Genomic DNA, 19,260 nt, shown 5'->3' on the forward strand with positions numbered 1-19,260 from the left:
GGCAGCCTTGAAAATCTCAGCTACAGTATTTAGCTCTTTTATTCTTTCTTCATAAATCATTTCTCCCCATCCCTGATCTCCTTATTGTGTTGTATTACTTCTATGCAAGATAGTGCTCAACCATACATTTCCTGTTGGAAGGATCATAAAGTAAATAAATAATCATTAGCTCAGTCCTCTTACCGCAAAATGTAACTCATGCTAATCTGTCCAACAAATATTTTCAAAAGCCAACACTGGACCCAAACATTAGATATTTTCCCTCCTGGTTTTTGGTTGTTTTTGAAAGCATATACATTTCATAGACTTTGTTTCACTTTTTTTTTTTTTTTGGCACAGCTCCTATTTGAAAGGGCCTTTGTCAAACACACTGCTTTGTAGGAAGTAGCCTACCAAGATGATTCCCACCCAGATATTTGTAAACAGTCAATATACTTCAATGAGCTAGAAATTGAGGAACAAAATACCAACCACAAATTCAGTGACAACTAATAAGAATCCATGAGACTTCATGAGGTCCTGCAATACATGGGCATGCCTCTCCCCCATCGCATTTGATTGTCAGTTTTTAATATGGACATATATCTGTTATTGATATCTAACTCTAATTGCCCTAATACACTCATTGATGCCCCAACCCACCAGTCCCAATTAGCTGTATAGCAGAGAACCAGCCCTGTCACCACTGGTAGGTGACGAGATCGCAGGAAGAATCCCACAGGCAGAGAATGCTAATAAGAAAATGGAAAAGCTTATAGTCAGCACAGCTGGCAAGAGCAAAGAAAGAAATCTAAGCCAAAACATGCCCATGTTGAATGGTTATTTTGAGAAAATGAGGCTGTGCGCACTCTAAGCTCTTCAGCAAGGAGAGTTCAGATAAAATCCAAGAGAAAATGCAGTTATCTTGGTATTTAGGCTGCTTATTACAACCAATATTAGTATTACTTATTTCCTGCTTTATTGATAACTGTTTGATAATCAGTCAGTAATGACACCAAATAGTCTCTCTCATAGACTTAGTAAAGTTTAAATCGGACATTTTCTATTGGATGGAATGTACTGAGAGATTGAAATTTAGTAGGGTAACTACTAATACTGTCAAATTGGGCAACACTAAGACAGTTGTAATTTTATACCTTGGCTATTTTAAGAATAACCAAGATCAAATGTAATATGAGATATTAAGGCTCCGACCCTGCAATACACTGAGTGCAGCCCAGTCCCTGCATCTGTATAGGGTCCCTTTGAAGTGGGACTCTCTGTAGGAAGAGGGACATCCATACCCACAAAGCATTGCAGGATACAGGGCCGGCTCCAGGCACCAGCTTACCAAGCAAGTGCTTGGGGCGGCCACTTCGGAGAGGGGCGGCACGTCTAGCTGTTCGGTGGCAATTCGGCAGACGGTCCCTCACTCCTGCTCGGAACGAAGGACCTCCCACCGAATTGCCACCGCAGATCGCGATCGCGGCTTTTTTTTGTTGTTTTTTTTGTTTTTGTTTGGCTGCTTGAGGCGGCCAAAACCTTGGAGCCGGCCCTGGCAGGATAGGGCCTAAAAGTGATTCTACAATGTATTTGGGTTTTTTTGCTATTATGTATCAATATGAATTAAGTTATCTGAGTTACTGACACTGTATAGAAAGTGAAATAAATCTAAGGTTTCATAATCCTTCTGAACAATAACTTGTTCCCATTCCATCCAGTTGTAACCCACCTGTACCATTCTAAATAAGGTCTCTTCCTCTTCACTGTTTAAAACCTTCATATGCTGATAGTTGTAGGCTTGTGCCTCCCATTAACCATTACTTAGCCACACCGTGTGGACAAAGCTCAGCTCCTAGCACGAGTGGAAAGTCGCTGGTTTCCATCTGCTGATGAGTTCACAGAAGGCCAGAGAGCTAGGCATTGCCAGCCTCTATCGTTCCCACCCTGTAGCCCTTGTGTAGAGGGCATTATTAGTGGGAAGAGACTGAGGCTGGAGCACACTGCACTTCAGCAACCTTCAGCTGGCCTGTTGGGGAGCTGCAGCCAGCTAGCATAAACCACAGCACCTCATGAAGTGCTAATCTATGCAGTGTCTATAGCATGTCTAGGGTAGATGCAACCCGACAGTAAGGGAGCCACAAGCAGCCTCCTTGCAGTCCCCCAAACTGGGCATGGCAAAGAATTTGGGTCACGTTATTTAATTCAGATACGATGCTGATGTGGGTTATACAAGCACCTAGCTCTCTACTCGTGAGATTAATACTTCTTCATAAGCATCCCTCCAGGTCTCTTATGTATTATTGCTATAAAGTAAAGCAGTAGGTGAAGCCTTATGTTCCTTGTTAGAACGATCACAAAGGGCCAGATTTTGATACTCTTACACGCACTGAGTAATATCTTAGCCCTTTAGCTGCTCCATCTGATCTCACTGAGACAGCTTGAGGAATAAAGTTCTAATCAATGTGAGTAAGAGTATCAGAAATTGGCATAAAATAAGTGAGAAGAAAGTAAACTAATAATGATTTAAATGTTAAAGTCACTTAATAATCTGAATAGCCAGTATTTTAAAAGATCATCTTTATACGGTATGAACTGATTTAAAAATACTGAATTTATTATTAAATTACTGCAGTTCAAACCACAATGAAATAATATGCAGTCACCCAGTTTCACGTAATTGAATGTTAAAACCAATGTTCTGAAGCTATTTAAAGCCTTCAGTGTTTTCACTTTTTCCATGGTATTGGAAGTATCACTTTGACATCAATATGGAGAAAACAGATGGCTAGAGTAATGAACAAGTGAGCAGTATGATACTACCAACTGACTACTCACAAGTTTGACTAACAAATTAGATAACAGACAGAAAAGAAGTGGGCTGGTAATTAACAAAGTTGGTGCTGTATGTCAAAGTATTTAGAAAACCAGTAAGATACAAATAGACTCTGAAGGGAGTAGCAGTGAAATATTTAGAATAATAATGCAAGAAGTTTAATGATGAAAAAGGAACTGAAATATGGCTTTTACCATAGTGCCAAAAAGATTGGAAGTGAAGGAGAAAAAAACATACATTACTGGGGAAATCAAACCTGTAATCTCTGTGTATTTGTCACCCAAAAGTAAAGAATTCCCTACATTATATAGAAGACAGTTTCATGATTTGGAAAGGGTCTAGAGAAGAATAATGTGATGATGAAATAGAGAAAAGAAAACTTAATAACTAGGAAAAGGTCTTTTAACTTAGAAGCCTATTAGAATGAAATAATCACTCAAGTGATGTGAGTTCAGTCAAACTACAAACAGGTCAAAGCATTCAAGGTCAACCCAAAGGGAAAAAATACATCATTGGAAGGAAACTAGACAAGGTAACATGCTATTTTTTCCCTCTTCTGAAACACTTTATCAAAACATTATTATAAAGTTAGTCCAAATATTTGATTATTCTCATCTCTGTCTTGTTATTCTTGGTCTCTTCCATCTTTGTGTAGTCTGCAAAATTACAATGGGGTTTATTATAGTGTCCATTCTTATCAATATTAGGCCACTTGCAACTTTTAGGAAACAGGCTAATCTCTATGTGTATGCCAACTTTGGACTGGCTAGTTTTCAGGGGACTGTGTTGGAGAGGAGTAGCCATTTCTGGACACTAAAAGTTAGAGTAAGTTGGGACTCGAGGGAGGAGTAAATTCCACCAGACACCAACAGTCCTTCTTGTCAGGAATAATCTCTCCCTCTCAAGACCTGCCCTCCCAGTGGGGTCTACCAGTCAGTCTCTTTCTTCTTTGGTCCCGGATCTAACAAGAGGGAAGGTTATACCGGAAGGTCAGGCTGGGGTGGGGAAAAAACATGGAAATAAGACATCAGAACATAGCAGCAGAGAAGAACAGCCACGTAGAACCATGAAGGGCATAGAAGATCACAGAATCCGACTTAGACTAGGAATGTGGCCTTCTAGTACTAAGTGGAGGTGGTGTGCTTAGGGGGTGGAAGAGCTCTCATTTTATTGGGTGTAAGAGCCAGTGGTATAAGGAAGATAGTACTCCTACTAGGAAGTGGCAGGAGAGGGTGAGCTGAAGAGATGCATATGCATTTTAAGTGTTAACACATCTTCAAAGCAGACTCCAGAAAAAAAAACACCAGCTTTTAAGAAAAATTATTATTATTAGACCAGAATAATCATTACATTCAAAAAATATATTATTACAAAAGTATACTGATGCAATCAGTGATGGACTAAAACTAGTATAAATATCTTTTGCAAATATTTTCTTAGACTGAAAAAGTTCATAGCTAAAAGCCATTGTATAAAAACTAGTTTTTAGTCTAGGAGGAGGATAGTCGCTAGATTAAGTGTAATAACAGTTTTAAGAAACTCCTATATAGAACAATATACACTACTGGAGCTGACCTTCATTTTGACTACTATACAAATCCCTTTAGTTATTGGTTTTTGGTATTTCTCAGAGGCTCTGGCACATAGAAAAGCAATTTCAACAAGTGAATTTTACAGATAGTAAGCAGCATCTCTGTCCCTCCAAGAGGTTTTAAAGTTAAAATGCAGGTTTGTTCATATATTCCTCCATTGTCTGAAAAAAAAAAAAAATAGCAAGTGAGGTGTTACAGATTGTAAAATACTATGAAATACAGTAAGGACCTGAGCTGTTCCCATTGAACAGGGTTGGAATTTTTGATTGATTTCCATCAGATCCCTATGAACAAACACTAATCAATGAAATATCTACAATAATAATACTTTAAAACCCTGTTAGACTGAACTTGCACATGTAGTTGCTATATCTAGCTGGCCTTTTGTACATGCCACTACTGCAAGCTGGTGGGCTGCCTCAACAGCTCAGGAAAGAACCAGTGCCTTGCCCATGCCTCCCTCAGGCCCATGCTCCAGGGCAGAGAGTATTATTCAAATACAAAACAAAGCTTTTCCTTTGACCAAAGCAGACAGCAGAGGCCTTTCCCCTTGCCTCTCACCCCACCCCCTTTAAACCCATTCTGAGTTATGCACAGGCTGCTCTTAACTCGCTCTGGCTGTTTCACCCTATCAGCATGTGCAAATACCAGCTTGTACTGGGGAAAAAAAAAAAAACTGCAAAGGGCCTATTCACATAGTGTTTTCCTAACTAGTTCTACCAGCCTCTCATTTTCTTCCATGTTAATGATCGTCCTGAAAATTGAATCATCCATAGCGTTTGCCAGTTCTTACCATTCTCGGCTCACTAAGGTAATTTACAGTGTAGGAAAATGAAGCTCATTCCTGCAGGTTTTTGAATAAAAGTCTCACACCTATTCCTCATAGGAACCATTACATGGTCTAGTTATGGACAAACTGGAGGTTACCAGCACATACTTGTGCTGATTTTGATATTACCATGTAGGTCATTTGTCAATTTATTAGTGAAACAAAACAAAACAAAAAACTTGAACATTCAGGCCCTCTACCATGACGTGTTAAACGTCATTTAAAAATTATATAAAACAAATTCTTAATGCAGTGTCTAATATCTAGCAACTGACATGACTGATTAACAACCATTCTACTTGCAAAGTAGCCACCGATAGCATATGAATAACTTAATACCATATCACAGGATGCCAGAGGATTGAACAAAGGGTATAAGATATTGCCACCTTTTGTAATTATACGGTTGTACCTCGTAGTACTAAACTTCAGACATGTTGGGATATCAAACACTACTCCTGTCAGACAAAAAAACTGTAGCGAGGTGTGTGCCTCTGTCTTACCTCTTGTAACATATCAGAATCTTCTATGGCTTTCACTGCTGATTTCTTTGATGTTTCTTGTATTTCTCCACCCATTATAAACTCATCAAGAATAAAATAAGCCTTTTCAAAATTAAAGATAATATCCAGCTCGCAAACCTGATGAAGCAAAATACACATTTAGGCACAATATTATAGCATTATATGTATTAGCATTCCTAGAACTTACAGATTGCCAAACCTATTCAGCGTATGCACTCTTGTGGCAGACAGTAAAGTAAGAAATAGAAATACTGAATATTAAGTGATATCACAACTTTGGCGCTAGTGAAATCATATTCTTCTCTGCATGAACAAAGACTAAATAAGTATAAACAGATTTGTTTAAACACTTTTTGTTATAGAATACTTACTTCATGAAACAACTTTTAATAAGACATATTCTCTGCCCCAAACATCTTACAGTCTCTGACAGACCAAAAACAAAAAGACAATGGAAGACAGAGCACAATGATTTATGTTAAGGAGGAGTCAGATAAATCAACTGCTCAAGAAAACATGGTAGAAAACATTCATAAAAGTGGGTCTCCTGCAGCACCCAATGCCTCCCATGGACCATCTCCATGTCCCCTGGCCCATACCACCCTCATTAGTCCCGCACACCCTGCTGATCTCTTGCCCTCATGCGGTGTTTCCTGTTGCTTGATATGAGCTAAAAAAAGTAAGGTCATTTTTGAAAATTTAAAACAAAACAACAAACACCCCCCCTCCCCCCGTTTTAAAATTCTTTTTCTGATTTTTCCCAAAAACTTTCTAGATATCTCCCTTGGGAAGAGATGTGGCATGTGAAATGTCAGGATTGGATTCTCTTTGGGGTCGGGCATATTATGGGACATAAACTCCCTATAATAGCCTGGGCACTATTTTACTGTCATATCCACCTCATGCTGGATGTGTAGACATGGTACAACCAAGGCAGAGGGAAAGGTTGTGTAAGAGCAGCTACAGAGATTTTCACACCTTTGTCACTCTGTGACAAACAACTAAAGGGCAAAAATTATCACAACTTAAGGAAGAAAAGGAAACTTACATTTCCAAAATACTTGTCCAGTAGTTCTACATAACGATGAACAACCTCTAGTGTCAGCAGCTCATTATCCTGGTCTTCTATTGCACAGCAAAAATATAAACTAGCATACCTACAAAAATAAAAATGAAAATGGGTGAGTGCTTGGTAAAACCTGAAGTAATAACTCAATCACAGAGATAATTTGGTTCATATCCCTGCCTATGCAAGTCTGTTCTCTACAGTAAGGCTATGTCTACACTAGCACTTACTGTGGTATAATTTACGTTGCTCAGGGGTATGAAAAAGCCATCCCCCCTTAGCATCATAAAGTATACTGACCTAAGCGCCGGTGTAGACAGCACTAGGTCGGTGTGAGAGCTTCTCCTGCTGACATAGCTACTGCTGCTAGTGGGGCTGGAGTAGGTAAGCCGACGGGAGAGTTCTCTCCCACTGGCTTAGAGCAGTTACCACAGAGAGCTTATAGCAGCGCAGCTGCACCGACGCAACTCCACTGCTGTGAACTCTCTAGTGGAGCTGTAACTTAACAGTTGAATGAATGTTCCTCTCTCAGCACCTTTATTTTAAAAGGAATATATTAATAACAGTAAATAATTATTCTTTTGTAAAAAAGCTGAGTAGATTTGTTGAATACCTCCTCAGTGTTTAAGCTTCAGGACTACATTTAAAAATAACAACTGGTAAGGGACAAAAATCTCCCCAAATGCTGCAGTAGCCCCTACTGTAGGTGTATTGTTTTAGATTGTAGAATAATTTTGTGCTTTAAAAAAAAAAAATGCATAGAAAGAACGAACATTTGGGCCACTATTCAGGCTACCAAATGGTTAATAGGGTAATTTGTGCATATTTCAAGAAACAGATTACATGTAACTACTCGTGCTGATCAATTCTTTCTTCTGATTGGTAGCAGAGTTTTATATTTAGTTAATCTAGTTTCATGAGGGGGGAGGAGGAATATCCACCGGAGCATTCTTCTCCGGGTAGTGGCTGGAGCACCATTTCAGCAAAGCATCTAAACCTGTGTCGGTCTATCCCTTTTCAACAAAGCGCTTAAGAACATGCTTAATTTTAGTGCTTTGCTGAATAAGGGTGGACTTCTGTTTTAGGGCCTTCATTTCTCTCCTGTAACTATAAAGGCAGGGATAGCCTGTTATCACTCAGGCTCATGTACCTGGGGAAGATACAAGTTCCAGAATGGTAAATACTTCAAAGCTATGATTTGGCAGAAGGCTCCTCAATACAGTGTGTGTAACCTTGCAATACACTGACAAAGCACAACATGCTTTTCAGCACAATACCTTTAAATTAGCAAGATTAGCTAGGCATAGCATCTTCTATAATTTAAACTGTCAATCAATTCTTACTCCCATTTTTCTTCAGTGGTAAGCAATACCAGTATTTTTCTAATGGCAATTCACCGTGTCAATTTATGGAATGGGGAAAGGCAAGCTGATTTTGTTTAGAATCAACCTGCATTGTTCCTAGTTTCAGGCTCTTACATACAGCATTTTCAAACCCTCATGGCACTCATTGTTCCTCATGTGCTTCATCCTAGTAGCATTTACAAGATTAAGGTGTGTGTGTGTCTGTCTGTCTGTCTCTCTCTCTCTCTATATATATATATTTATTCTTATAAAACTACTCACACCTTTTGTAAACTAGCTTTAGGTCTTTCCAGTCGACAAAACTGCTCATCCTTTGACTGCGAGCCAGAATAATCTGAACAATTTCCCGTGTGATCTTTTTCCTCTCTTTGTCAGGTAACGTTATGTACCACTTCTGCAGTCTTAATTTCCCTTGTCGGCTGAACAGCAGTATAAAGCGTATCTAGAGTAAACAAAGCAACATGATAATACCGGGTCACATGCAATTGTTTTTCCAGGAAGCAGCAATTCAACTGCCATTCTTTACTTTATTACAAAGGAACATGGCAACTGGCAAAGAACAATTCACCCACGTGCAGAGGGCCAATATAATGCCTATGGCACTTAAGCTCTCAAGAATTTCATTATTACCATACACATCTAATGTTAGCCCTAGTAAAACACATTCCTCACTTAAGCATATGAAAGAAATGAAGATGCAATCAAATGCATGATTTTTATTTTATTCAGGGATTTTTAAGGGCTAATCTAAATATCTCTGAGAGTTTTGTGAATTATATAATGAAAGATACCCGGATATATATTAGAATATTTCAGATGTGCCAAGGCACTAATACAGTCCCACCCCTCTCCTAATTAGAGGGAAAGAGTGTTCTGATAATTGAGCCTACAAATTTACCCTAATTCTGAGCTCAACTGTAAAAAGTATGTAAAAATTCATAAGATGTCATAATAACCTTTAACAACAAATGTTGATGGGAAAAGATATGAAAGGGTGACAGACTAAAATTAATCTAAACAAAAAGGCTCACTGATATAACTCAAGGACTGTGTTATGATCACGCTTGGCAGATAAGAAAATGTGGGTCCAGAAATTAATGAACCAAAATTGGGATGTCAGATATTAGGCCTAATTGGTGGACAAAATAATGAGGGGCTGTGCTATTCCAACCATTCTTCTCTGTTTGGGTGCTTAAAGAAAGAGACTTAGGGGATGGGAGAAAGATGGAAGAACAGATGGAGGCTATTGGCATGAGCTTCACCATCATGGCTGCCTTGCAAAATCTGAGACAGACGAGGTGTGGAGAATGCTTTCAGATGTCTTAAAAGAGCAACACTCCGATGAGGAAACTACAGAACCCGAACCACCAAAAAAGAAAATCAACCTTCTGCTGGTGGCATCTGACTCAGATGATTAAAATGAACATGCGTCGGTCTGCACTGCTTTGGATCGTTATCAAGCAGAACCCGTCATCAGCATGGACGCATGTCCTCTGGAATGGTAGTTGAAGCACGAAGGGACATATGAATCTTTAGAGCATCTGGCACGTAAATATCTTGCGATGCCAGCTACAACAGTGCCATGCGAATAGTGTTCTTGCTTTCAGGTGACATTGTAAACAAGACGTGGGCAGCATTATCTCCTGCAAATTGTAACCAAACATGTTTGTCTGAGCGATTGGCTGAAGTAAGACTGAGTGGACTTGTAGATTCTAAAGTTTTACATTGTTTTATTTTTGAATGCAGTTATTTTTTGTACATAATTCTACATTTGTAAGTTCAACCTTCATTATAAAGAGACTGCACTACAGTACTTGTATTAGGTGAATTGAAAAATACTATTTCTTTTGTTTTTTACAGTGCAAATATTTGTACTCAAAAATAAATATCAGGTGAGCACTGTACACTTTGTATTCTGTGTTGTAAGTGAAATCAATATATTTGAAAATTTAGAAAACATCCTAAAATATTTAAATAAATGGTATTCTATTATTGTTTAATCATGCAATTAATCTTTTTAATCGCTTGACAGCCCTAATCTAAACTATTAGTTTTAAAAAAAGACCACCAAGCACACGTGCAAAAACTGGACTATGACAGCTTGGTTCAAATTAAGAACCAGCATTTTCCCCCCTTGATAAAGCTTCATTTCCATGTAAAAAGGAAATTGGCCAGAACCAAATTCCTGGATCCAAACACCATTGAACTCTGGGGTTGTTCAAAATCCGGACCTATAGCTGAATTCCATTAACTGTCCCATCTTTACTGAGAGTCAAATGGGTCCAGATTCGCTGGGACAGATTCTCTGGGGCAGAACTCAGTAGCTGGAGGGAGAAGGCAGCTTTGCACCATCTCTGCATTCCCCCTGACAACGGGCCAAGCCAGGAACCAACCTGGCCCTTGCACAGGTCAAGAGCCCTTTTGGCCCAGCTGCCCACAGCCCCAAGAGGCTATTCTGTCAGCTGAGGATTGATGAGGCAGAACAGTGCACAGCTCCTCGCTTTTCGCCCTCACAAGAATCCCCACATGCTGTGGGCTGGGAAGGGACTTGTGCAAGAGTTGCTATGGTGGTTTTACACTACTTGGGGATTCCTTCCATACAGGGAGAATCGTGAAGAGGCTGAATTTGCTTTATACTGCAGGAGTGGATGCAAGAGTCAGGCTCTAGACGGGGACATCTCAGATATGAAATGCTCAGACTCCAGATCTAAATGCTGAGCCACACCCTCTGCTGGTGTAAATCCATGGAGCTCCACTAAAGTCAATGGGGCTACTCTAACATCAGCTGAAGATCTAATAGGATGTGGCATGGACCCATGTCTTATATATGGACAATTTAAAACACATTAAAGGATTAAAGTTCAGGTTGCAGTTAAGATTCAGGATTAGAATTAAGGATTCTGCAAAGAAAGCCTTGCATTCCAGTAAATTATAAATACATCCAGCAAACCGAAGTGCACCAGTGAAGCTTCTGAAAAAAACACCCTGCTTCTAATCTCTCTGCAGCTGGGTTTTAAAACAGAATATTTATTCATAATTCAGAACTACTTGGTGGCTAATAAAAGCCCACATTTATATATTACACATTGAAGCACACTCAGTAGGAAGGAAAAAAACCTTTGATCATGTTTTCTTAATTTCAGAATGATTTGTTTAAATATTTAAATTAGCATCAGCAGAGAGAAATAATTGTTTAAGATTATTCAAGATATAACAAATTGCCTTTTCTAGCTGTAAATCTTTGGAGAATACTGATAAAATTGGCTTACTGGGCACAGGTCACACACACATTGTATGTCCCTACACACAGAATAAAAAACCCTTTTCTAAGGGCATTTACAGACAATTCTGTTGGCAACAGAAGAAAATACTGTATCTTATTCACGGCATTCATATTTCACAATGGATCTGAACTACAACTAGTTTGTTTTTAGTTGTTTTGTATGAGAAACCAATGGCCTCAAATACTCTGTCTTTGTGATGTTCTCTGTGATGGGTTCTAGGCCCCTCCTTCCTTCTGAAAGTACTGTACTGCCTTCACACAAAGACCTACCCATACATGCTCTGTCCTTGATAATATGTCTGTCATAGTGGTAGGCAAATGACTTATCTGGAGACTAACAGTTGTGAATTAATCAGGAAGGTTTCAAAAATGTGATCATTTTGGGGAAGGTGAAAGGTTGTATTCTATTCTCCCTGTGGAAGGATTAGTAAAGCTCCAGGAAATGGCCATTGCTATTATTGGACTAGTTAGCTTGATAAAATGAACTGGATTTTGTAGCTGCTGAAAGTCTAATAGTTTTAATGATGTCCCAATGAGTTACCCAAGTAAAAAAATAAATTTCTGGCAGCTCAGCAGGAATGGCCCGATTAAGATCAAAGGACTATGCCCCAGCATGGCTCTGTTTGTGCTATTAACTTGTTTTGACATAATGAGGTTATAAGAGTTCTAGAGTTGTAAAGGCCACCTCCACAGAGATTCAGACACAGTGCTTACTGTACATAGAGTTGTCTGCTGACCCGGGGGTTGGGTGGGCTAAAGGTTATTTTGCTATCTGCACAGCAAGTTACCTCCGCAGCCTTTGTTAAGATGATTGTATTTTCAAAAGCACAGTGTTAACTCTCAGAGGATGAAGGCAATCGGTGCACTGGGTCAGCAAGTGAACAGCTTCAATAGAAGTAGTCCCACAACAAAATAATTCCATAGCTTGCTGGTTGGAGCCCTCCCCTCAGAGGTGGGAGACCCCTGTTAAATGCTCCCCCCCCCTTCAGGGAAACTGAACCCTGATCCCAGGTGAGTGCTCTAACCATTGGGCTAAAAGTTATGAAGTGGGCACCAGCACCACCTCTTCCTCCCCCCCACCCCGATTTTGAATGGGACCCAATCCAATAGGCAGCTTCTGAGCATACCTACCAGAAGTGGCGTCACACACTACATTACTGAGCAACCAAATCAACATGGAAAATGTTCACTATAGAATTAGTTAGTCTGTAACATCTCAAAATGCCAATCATTTTTTTCATACATGGTGAAGCACCAGTTCTTCCGTGAAGACTTGTGTATATCAGACATGAAGTGTTAAACACCCCTTTAAATTACCCATGTTCAATAACTGTGTTGGAACTGCTTGCTAAAGCCCAGTGGACTGGTAATCCCACAAGACAGTTCACTCACACGTTCACTCACTCATTTCACACACACTTCACTCACATGCGCACTCACCAAACAAAGGGTAGGAAAAATGTTTGAAAGAAATGGAAGTGAACCTCTTTTGTTGGGTGCACATGCCCACTATTGTTTTCACAGGTCTGAGAGCTGTTTTCCTGCTGCACAGCCAGCAGCTTGAGATCACATTTTGTTTTTGTGGTTGTGATGGGTTAGATCACAGAACCCCCCATGGGAGCTGCCAATGATGTGCCAAGACTACCTCTGCCCCTGCTTTCCCTGCCAGCTCGGGACCCCAGCATCCTGTTTTGCTGAGCCAGACACACCCGTCTGCTCCAACACAGACCCAGGGTCTGAATTTCTTGCCACAAAGCTGCAGACTTAACTGAAAGCAACTTACAGAAGCGTTCTTGTTTTTAACACTCAGATGCCCAACTCCCAATGGGGTCTAAAACCCAAAGAAATCCGTTTTACCCCGTATAAAGCTTATACCAGGTAAACTCATAAATTGTCCAAGCCTCTGGCAGTAAGTTCAGAAGGAGGGCGTGACGATGCCACCCATAAGGCTTTATGGAAATATGCTTATGAATGTATGTACATTATATATATATATATATATATATATATATAACACATAACTAGAATATGTTTAATGCTACATATGCCATGTAACATATCTCTGTAAAGGTCATGATCTACTGAATCTATTAATCCTATTTGTATGCATGTATAATTTTTGTATTCGAAGTTATGAATATTGGCTGCATACTTGTTTTATTCTAAGTAGGCTGTAGTGAAGCAGTTGGTCAGCTTCCTGAGAAAAGACTATTCTCAGTAAGTGCCCAATCAAGAAACACTTAAGCCAACAATGAACTTGGAGACACCAATCCACATCTGGGCTTTCCCAGGAATGTGGCTTGGCTGGTAAGGAACTCAGTCATGCATGGACATGTGACTTGCCCAGGTGGTTCCAAAATTCCATTTTGTAGCTGGACTTTGCATAGGAGAGAGGAGGGGGTCTCCACCCACAAGAGAAAGTCTATTTAAGCCCAAGGGAGACCCCTCCATTTTGTCTTCAGCTGGCTAAAAAGAGAGCCTCTTCACCCCCAAAGATACCTAAAACAAACTGGAACAAAGGACAGTGACTGCAAGGAGTGTGAGTGATTGCTGGACCCAGACTAAAAGGAGATTAGTCTGTAAAAGGAAGCATTCTGGAACTGGTGAGGATTTTATCTGTATTCAGTTGGATTAGACATAGACTGGCGTGTTTTATTTTATTTTACTTGGTAATTCACTTTGTTCTGTCTGTCACTACTTGGAACTACTTAAATCCTACTTTCTGTATTTAATAAAATCACTTTTTACTTATTAACTCAGAGTATGTATTAATACCAGGAGAGGGTCAAACAGCTGTGCATATCTCTCTATAACACTGATCCAAGAGAGATGTGAACAAATCGAAGACCAGAAGAAAGCAACAAAAGTGATTAAAGGTCTAGAAAACATGACCTTTGAAAAAAGATTGAAAAAATTGGGTTTGTTTAGTCTGGAGAAGAGAAGGCTGAGGGAGGACATGACAACAGTCTTCAAGTTCCTACGAGGTTGTTATAAAAAGGAGGGTGACAACTTGTTCTCCTAATTGCGGAGGACAGGACAAGAATTCATCAGCTTAAATTGCAGAAAGGGAGATCTAGGTTAGACATTAGGAAAAACTTCCTAACTGTAAGCGTAATTAAGTACTGGAACCTCCATCACTGTTAAGAGCAGGTTAGACAAACACCTGTCAGGAATGGTTTTTCAGTGCAGGGGACTGAATTAGATGACCTACTGAGGTCCCTTCCAGCCCTACATTTCTATTATTCTATTATTGTGTGCATGCAGCATGTAATTGTATACACTAATCTAACTTTATTATTACTTTCAAAAGATTTACAATGAGAGGATAGGTGAGAGTCTCTACATCTGTCCCCCTCCATTACAGTTAACAGTAAAATAGTACACACTAAGCTCAAGCTTATTGCAAAGCTTGGGCCACTCCACTACTACTCTAACAGAAGCAATTTCTGAGAAAGCAGCAGACAATTATACTTAGAAGAGGAGAAACCATTTGTCTTTTCTCTTTCTAGTCCCTCTCATCCCTTTTCCTAGTCTCCAAATTTCACTCAATCTGGAGCATCCTCAGGGAAGCAAAGAGCAATATTACATCCACAAGAGCTCAATCCTACTTCCCAGAACCATAGACCCCAAACTACAACTGGCATTTATTACTTCACTGTTGGATAGACACTGCTTCTTTCACTTCAGCTTTGCTCTTCTCAAAAGTATTGACACAATATAGCATGTTGCTCATCCTCACACACGTGTTCATGAAACATACTGTAAAGGAATATTTTGTTATACTAATGGACCTGGAAGTACTGAAGTGTGTAGACAAAACACTAATAGCCTATCTATGCAGTGTTCTTTGAGAGTGAAAACATATTTGCTTTATCACTTTATTAATAAATTAATTATTGACATTGCCATATATCAATCAGATCCATTTTATAACATGTAGTAATAGATATGTTGTTTATGGAGACCATCTAAATACAGGTTTAGTAAAAAAACTAAAAGGTCACACTTTGTATTACATTTGTAAACAGTGATATATATATATATTTTCATTCTAATCCAAAGAAACCTAGAATTTACGTAATCTTACGGTGAAAAATTAAGCTCTCAAAACGCGAAAATACAGAACAAAGACTGAAAGTTAAGGTTTAACTTTGCTCTCATGGTACTTTCATATATGGTATTTCCATATATCTTTATAATTTATCTGTTGCCATTCAATATAACATATAATTAAGAACAAACCAGAATTTCTTATATAACCTGTCTTGCAGGCAGTTACAATTCATAGAGTCTCAGTGAAATCTACAAACCCGACCCTGGAGGAAGAAAGTCATGCCAGTAGTTTCAAAACTATTGAATGTTTAAAAGTGGAATGGCCCAGAATTTGACAATCCAAACATTCTCACAGTAAATTGGAAAAGATCAAAACATTTCTTTTCATTTTTTGAACTTGCTCAGTTTACAGATTATATAAGTAGTGTGTGGGTCCTTTACTGCTTTCTAAAGATACAAAAACCACATCTCACTTACCTCATTTTGGTTGTGGGGCTTTGGCATAATCTAGTGGCTCTGACTCACGTGACCTTGTTACCTTAATTGTTTCCTTCCCGCAACTGTGTCAGAATCACCATTCTCTCCAACTTCAGTTTGGTTTAGATTGATGGGTCACACCTGAAACTCTGGATAGGGTTGCCAACTATCTAATCTCAAAAACCCGAACACCCTTGCCCTGCCCCACCTCTTCTCCAAGGCCCTGCCCCACTCATTCCATCCCCCCGCCTCCGTCGCTCACTCTCCCCCACCCTCACTCACTTTCACCGGGCTGGGACAGGGGGTTGGGGTGTGGGAGGCAGTGAGGGCTCTGGCTGGGGGTGCAGGCTCTGGGGTGGGCACGAGGGGTTCGGAGTGTGAGAGGGGGCTCCGGTCTGGGGGTTGGGGTGCAGGAAGGAGTGTGGGGTGCAAGCTCTGGGAGGGAATTTGGGTGCTGGAGGGGGCGCAGAGGTTGGGGTGTGGGAGGGAATGTGGGCTGCGGGAGGGGGCTCAGGGCTGGGGCAGGGAATTGGGGTGCCAGAGTGCAGGGTGCAGGCTCTTGGAGGGAGTTTGGGTATGGGAGGGGGCTCAGGGCTGGGGCAGGGGGTTGGAGTGCGGGAGGAGATGAGGGCTCCGGCCAGGCAGTGCTTACCTCAGGCGGCTCCCAGTCAGTGGCGCAGCAGGGCTATGTCAGACTCCCTGCCTGCCCCGGCCCCGTGCCGCTCCTGGAAGTGGCTGGCACATCCCTGCAGCCCCTGGGGGTGGGGGCTCCGCGCGCTGCCCCTGCCTGCAGGTACCACCCCTGCAGCTCCCATTGGCCGCAGTTCCCGGGAGCTGTGGAGTCAGTGCTCGGGGTAGGGGCAGCGCGCGGAGACCCCGTCACCCCCTCCTCCCCCCAAGGGCTGCAGGGATGTGCCGGCCGCTTCCGGGAGTGGTGCGGAGCCAGGGCAGGTAGAGAGCCTGCCTTAGCCCCGCTGCACCGCTGGACTTTTAGCGGCCTAAAATCCCCCAGTTTGGCTTCAGTAGCCTCCAGGAGATAAAGCTCAATTCCTGGTGAAATTAGGAGGGTTGGCAACCCTACCTCTGGGCCATTCAACTTCAAAAGTTTCTAACTCACAGAAAATCAGTCAAGTTGTTTCAAACTTGGAATGTTTTGTAGATCTCACAGAGTTTCAAACCTGGCCACATCGGAATGTACTGTATGTCACTTTAAGCTTGCATTAAAAATTCCAGTCTGTATTCTTTTATACGTGGAATTAAGGATTTAACAATTGATGAAGATATAAAATGAGAGAAATTATATCTGAAGACATAAGCACAAGGGGGCAGAGTTAAGGTTGAGCTTTACACCTGAACTGATTTTTCCTGACTTCTGAGAGCTTGATTTTTCAAGCTTCTGGCCCAATCCTGCACACATCTAAAGCGTGTAGTGCTTCCTACTGTGAGCAGTTCCTCTGGGCTTGTGGGTTGGGGGTCTAATGCTGCTGTGGGAGTGAAGGTGCTGATGTCAGAGATGCTTCTCCTCCCACCCCATGCAACATACACATCCAGCGCAGCACTGTTTCCAGAGGATGTCAGGCCAGCCACATAACATCTAGCAACACCACTTCTTTTGCTTAGGGCTTTGCATGTGGGAAGAGAGCTCCATTATTATTGGCTATAGGGCAGGAGAAGGTGGAACAGAGATGAGGCAACCAATGGATTGAAAAAAGGAAGCAAACTTCTTTTTTCTTCCTCTCCCTAGGTTCTTGCTGAGTTCTAGCAACCATGGCATTTTGTCAGGATTTTTTCTCAACCAGGTGGGTGTGATTCACTTCCTGATCATGCTCTGCCATTCAATAGCATCATAGGGATAGCTCAGTGGTTTGAGCATTGGCCTGCTAAACCCAGGGTTGTGAGTTCAATCCTTGAGGGGACCATTTAGGGATCTGGGGCAAAATCAGTACTTGGTCCTGCTAGTGAAGGCAGCGGGCTGGATTCGATGACCTTTCGGGGTCCCTTCCAGTTCTATGAGATAGGTATATCTCCATTTATTATTATTATAAACTCCTTACTTGGGCTTTAGGAAGAAGATTTACACATCCAACTTAAAAGCCTCACACATCCCACAAAGTTTTGAAAATGGTGACAAGTTTCTGGAATTCATGGATATACATCCTTGCAAATTAGAAGGAAATTAAAAGATTGTATGCCTGGTGAAAGGGGAAATTGTGTTAACATAGACTGACTGATGGAACTTAATCATATATATTTTATTTATGAATGACAATTCAACCTTTGTACTGATGTTACAATAATTGGATGAGGTCACATACAACATGCTAATAAAGACATAATACAAATTCACATACTATAAAAGATTGTGGAAGAAATTAAGAGAGACACCTGTCATTGTTATATCACATCACACACACATTGCCAGAGCACTGAGAAAACAGACTGGCTGACCACAGCTGGCTGAAACAAAATGACTTTGAGATGTAATTGCAGGGTGTTGTAGCTGTGTTGGTCCCAGGGTATGAAAAAGACAAGGTGGTTGAGGTAATATATTTTACTGGACCCACTTCTGTTGTTCAGATGAGTTGGGCCAATAAAGAAAATATAAGCGCACCCAACTTGCCTCTTTGATATGTAAGGTTTTCATCTTGCTTAGCCAAATATTTCATTTAACACAACTTGGAGTCTGGCTAGCTATCTTTTTGTACTGTTTCAAGTTAGCTGGGTTCATATTATGCTTAGCTTTTATTGTTTGTTATTTTCTATGCTAAATAAACATTGTCTTTACCAACAAGTAGGGTTGGTCAGAAAAGTTTTCAACTCACAATGACAAAAACTTATGATATAAAGGGTTTTTTTCCCATTCTCGTTAATATTTTTTTCAGTAGGGATGATTTGCTTTTATTCAAACACAAATACACAGAAAAATAGCAAGAAACACACAACCATTGGCAAACTTAACTACATTTTTTTTCTCATAGATGTGATTTTTTTTCCTGTTGCTCCTAGGTTCAAACTCCCTAGTTCTTATACCAAGGCAAAATCTATGCCAAGAAGTTTAGTAACACAGGAGGACAGTATAATGCAGAATTGTCACTTTAATTATATTATTGTCTCTGATGCAGATGTCAACCTGATTTATTAGATGAGGCTTAAGGATGTTGACACCATTTAACATTGAACCAGCTCAGAAAATATTCTGACCACAATGGCCTCAGATACGTTTAAAGAAAACCATTACAAATTCTAAGCCACTTTAC

General features: G+C 40.5%; 1 protein-coding gene across 1 annotated transcript; it reads right to left on the bottom strand.

Annotated features, from left to right (window-relative positions):
- Positions 1-4,456: 4,456 nt before the first annotated feature.
- Positions 4,457-11,779, bottom strand: AP1S3 (adaptor related protein complex 1 subunit sigma 3). The gene is made up of 5 exons (XM_065411408.1): positions 11,744-11,779; positions 8,454-8,632; positions 6,809-6,917; positions 5,740-5,877; positions 4,457-4,568 (listed from the first exon to the last, which is right to left on the bottom strand). The coding sequence occupies exons 1-5, from the start codon at positions 11,777-11,779 to the stop codon at positions 4,533-4,535; spliced, it is 498 nt and encodes a 165-aa protein (XP_065267480.1). The 3' UTR covers positions 4,457-4,532.
- Positions 11,780-19,260: the final 7,481 nt, after the last annotated feature.

Source organism: Emys orbicularis, chromosome 9 (genome assembly GCF_028017835.1).
Source record: "Emys orbicularis isolate rEmyOrb1 chromosome 9, rEmyOrb1.hap1, whole genome shotgun sequence".
NCBI lineage: Eukaryota > Metazoa > Chordata > Testudines > Emydidae > Emys > Emys orbicularis.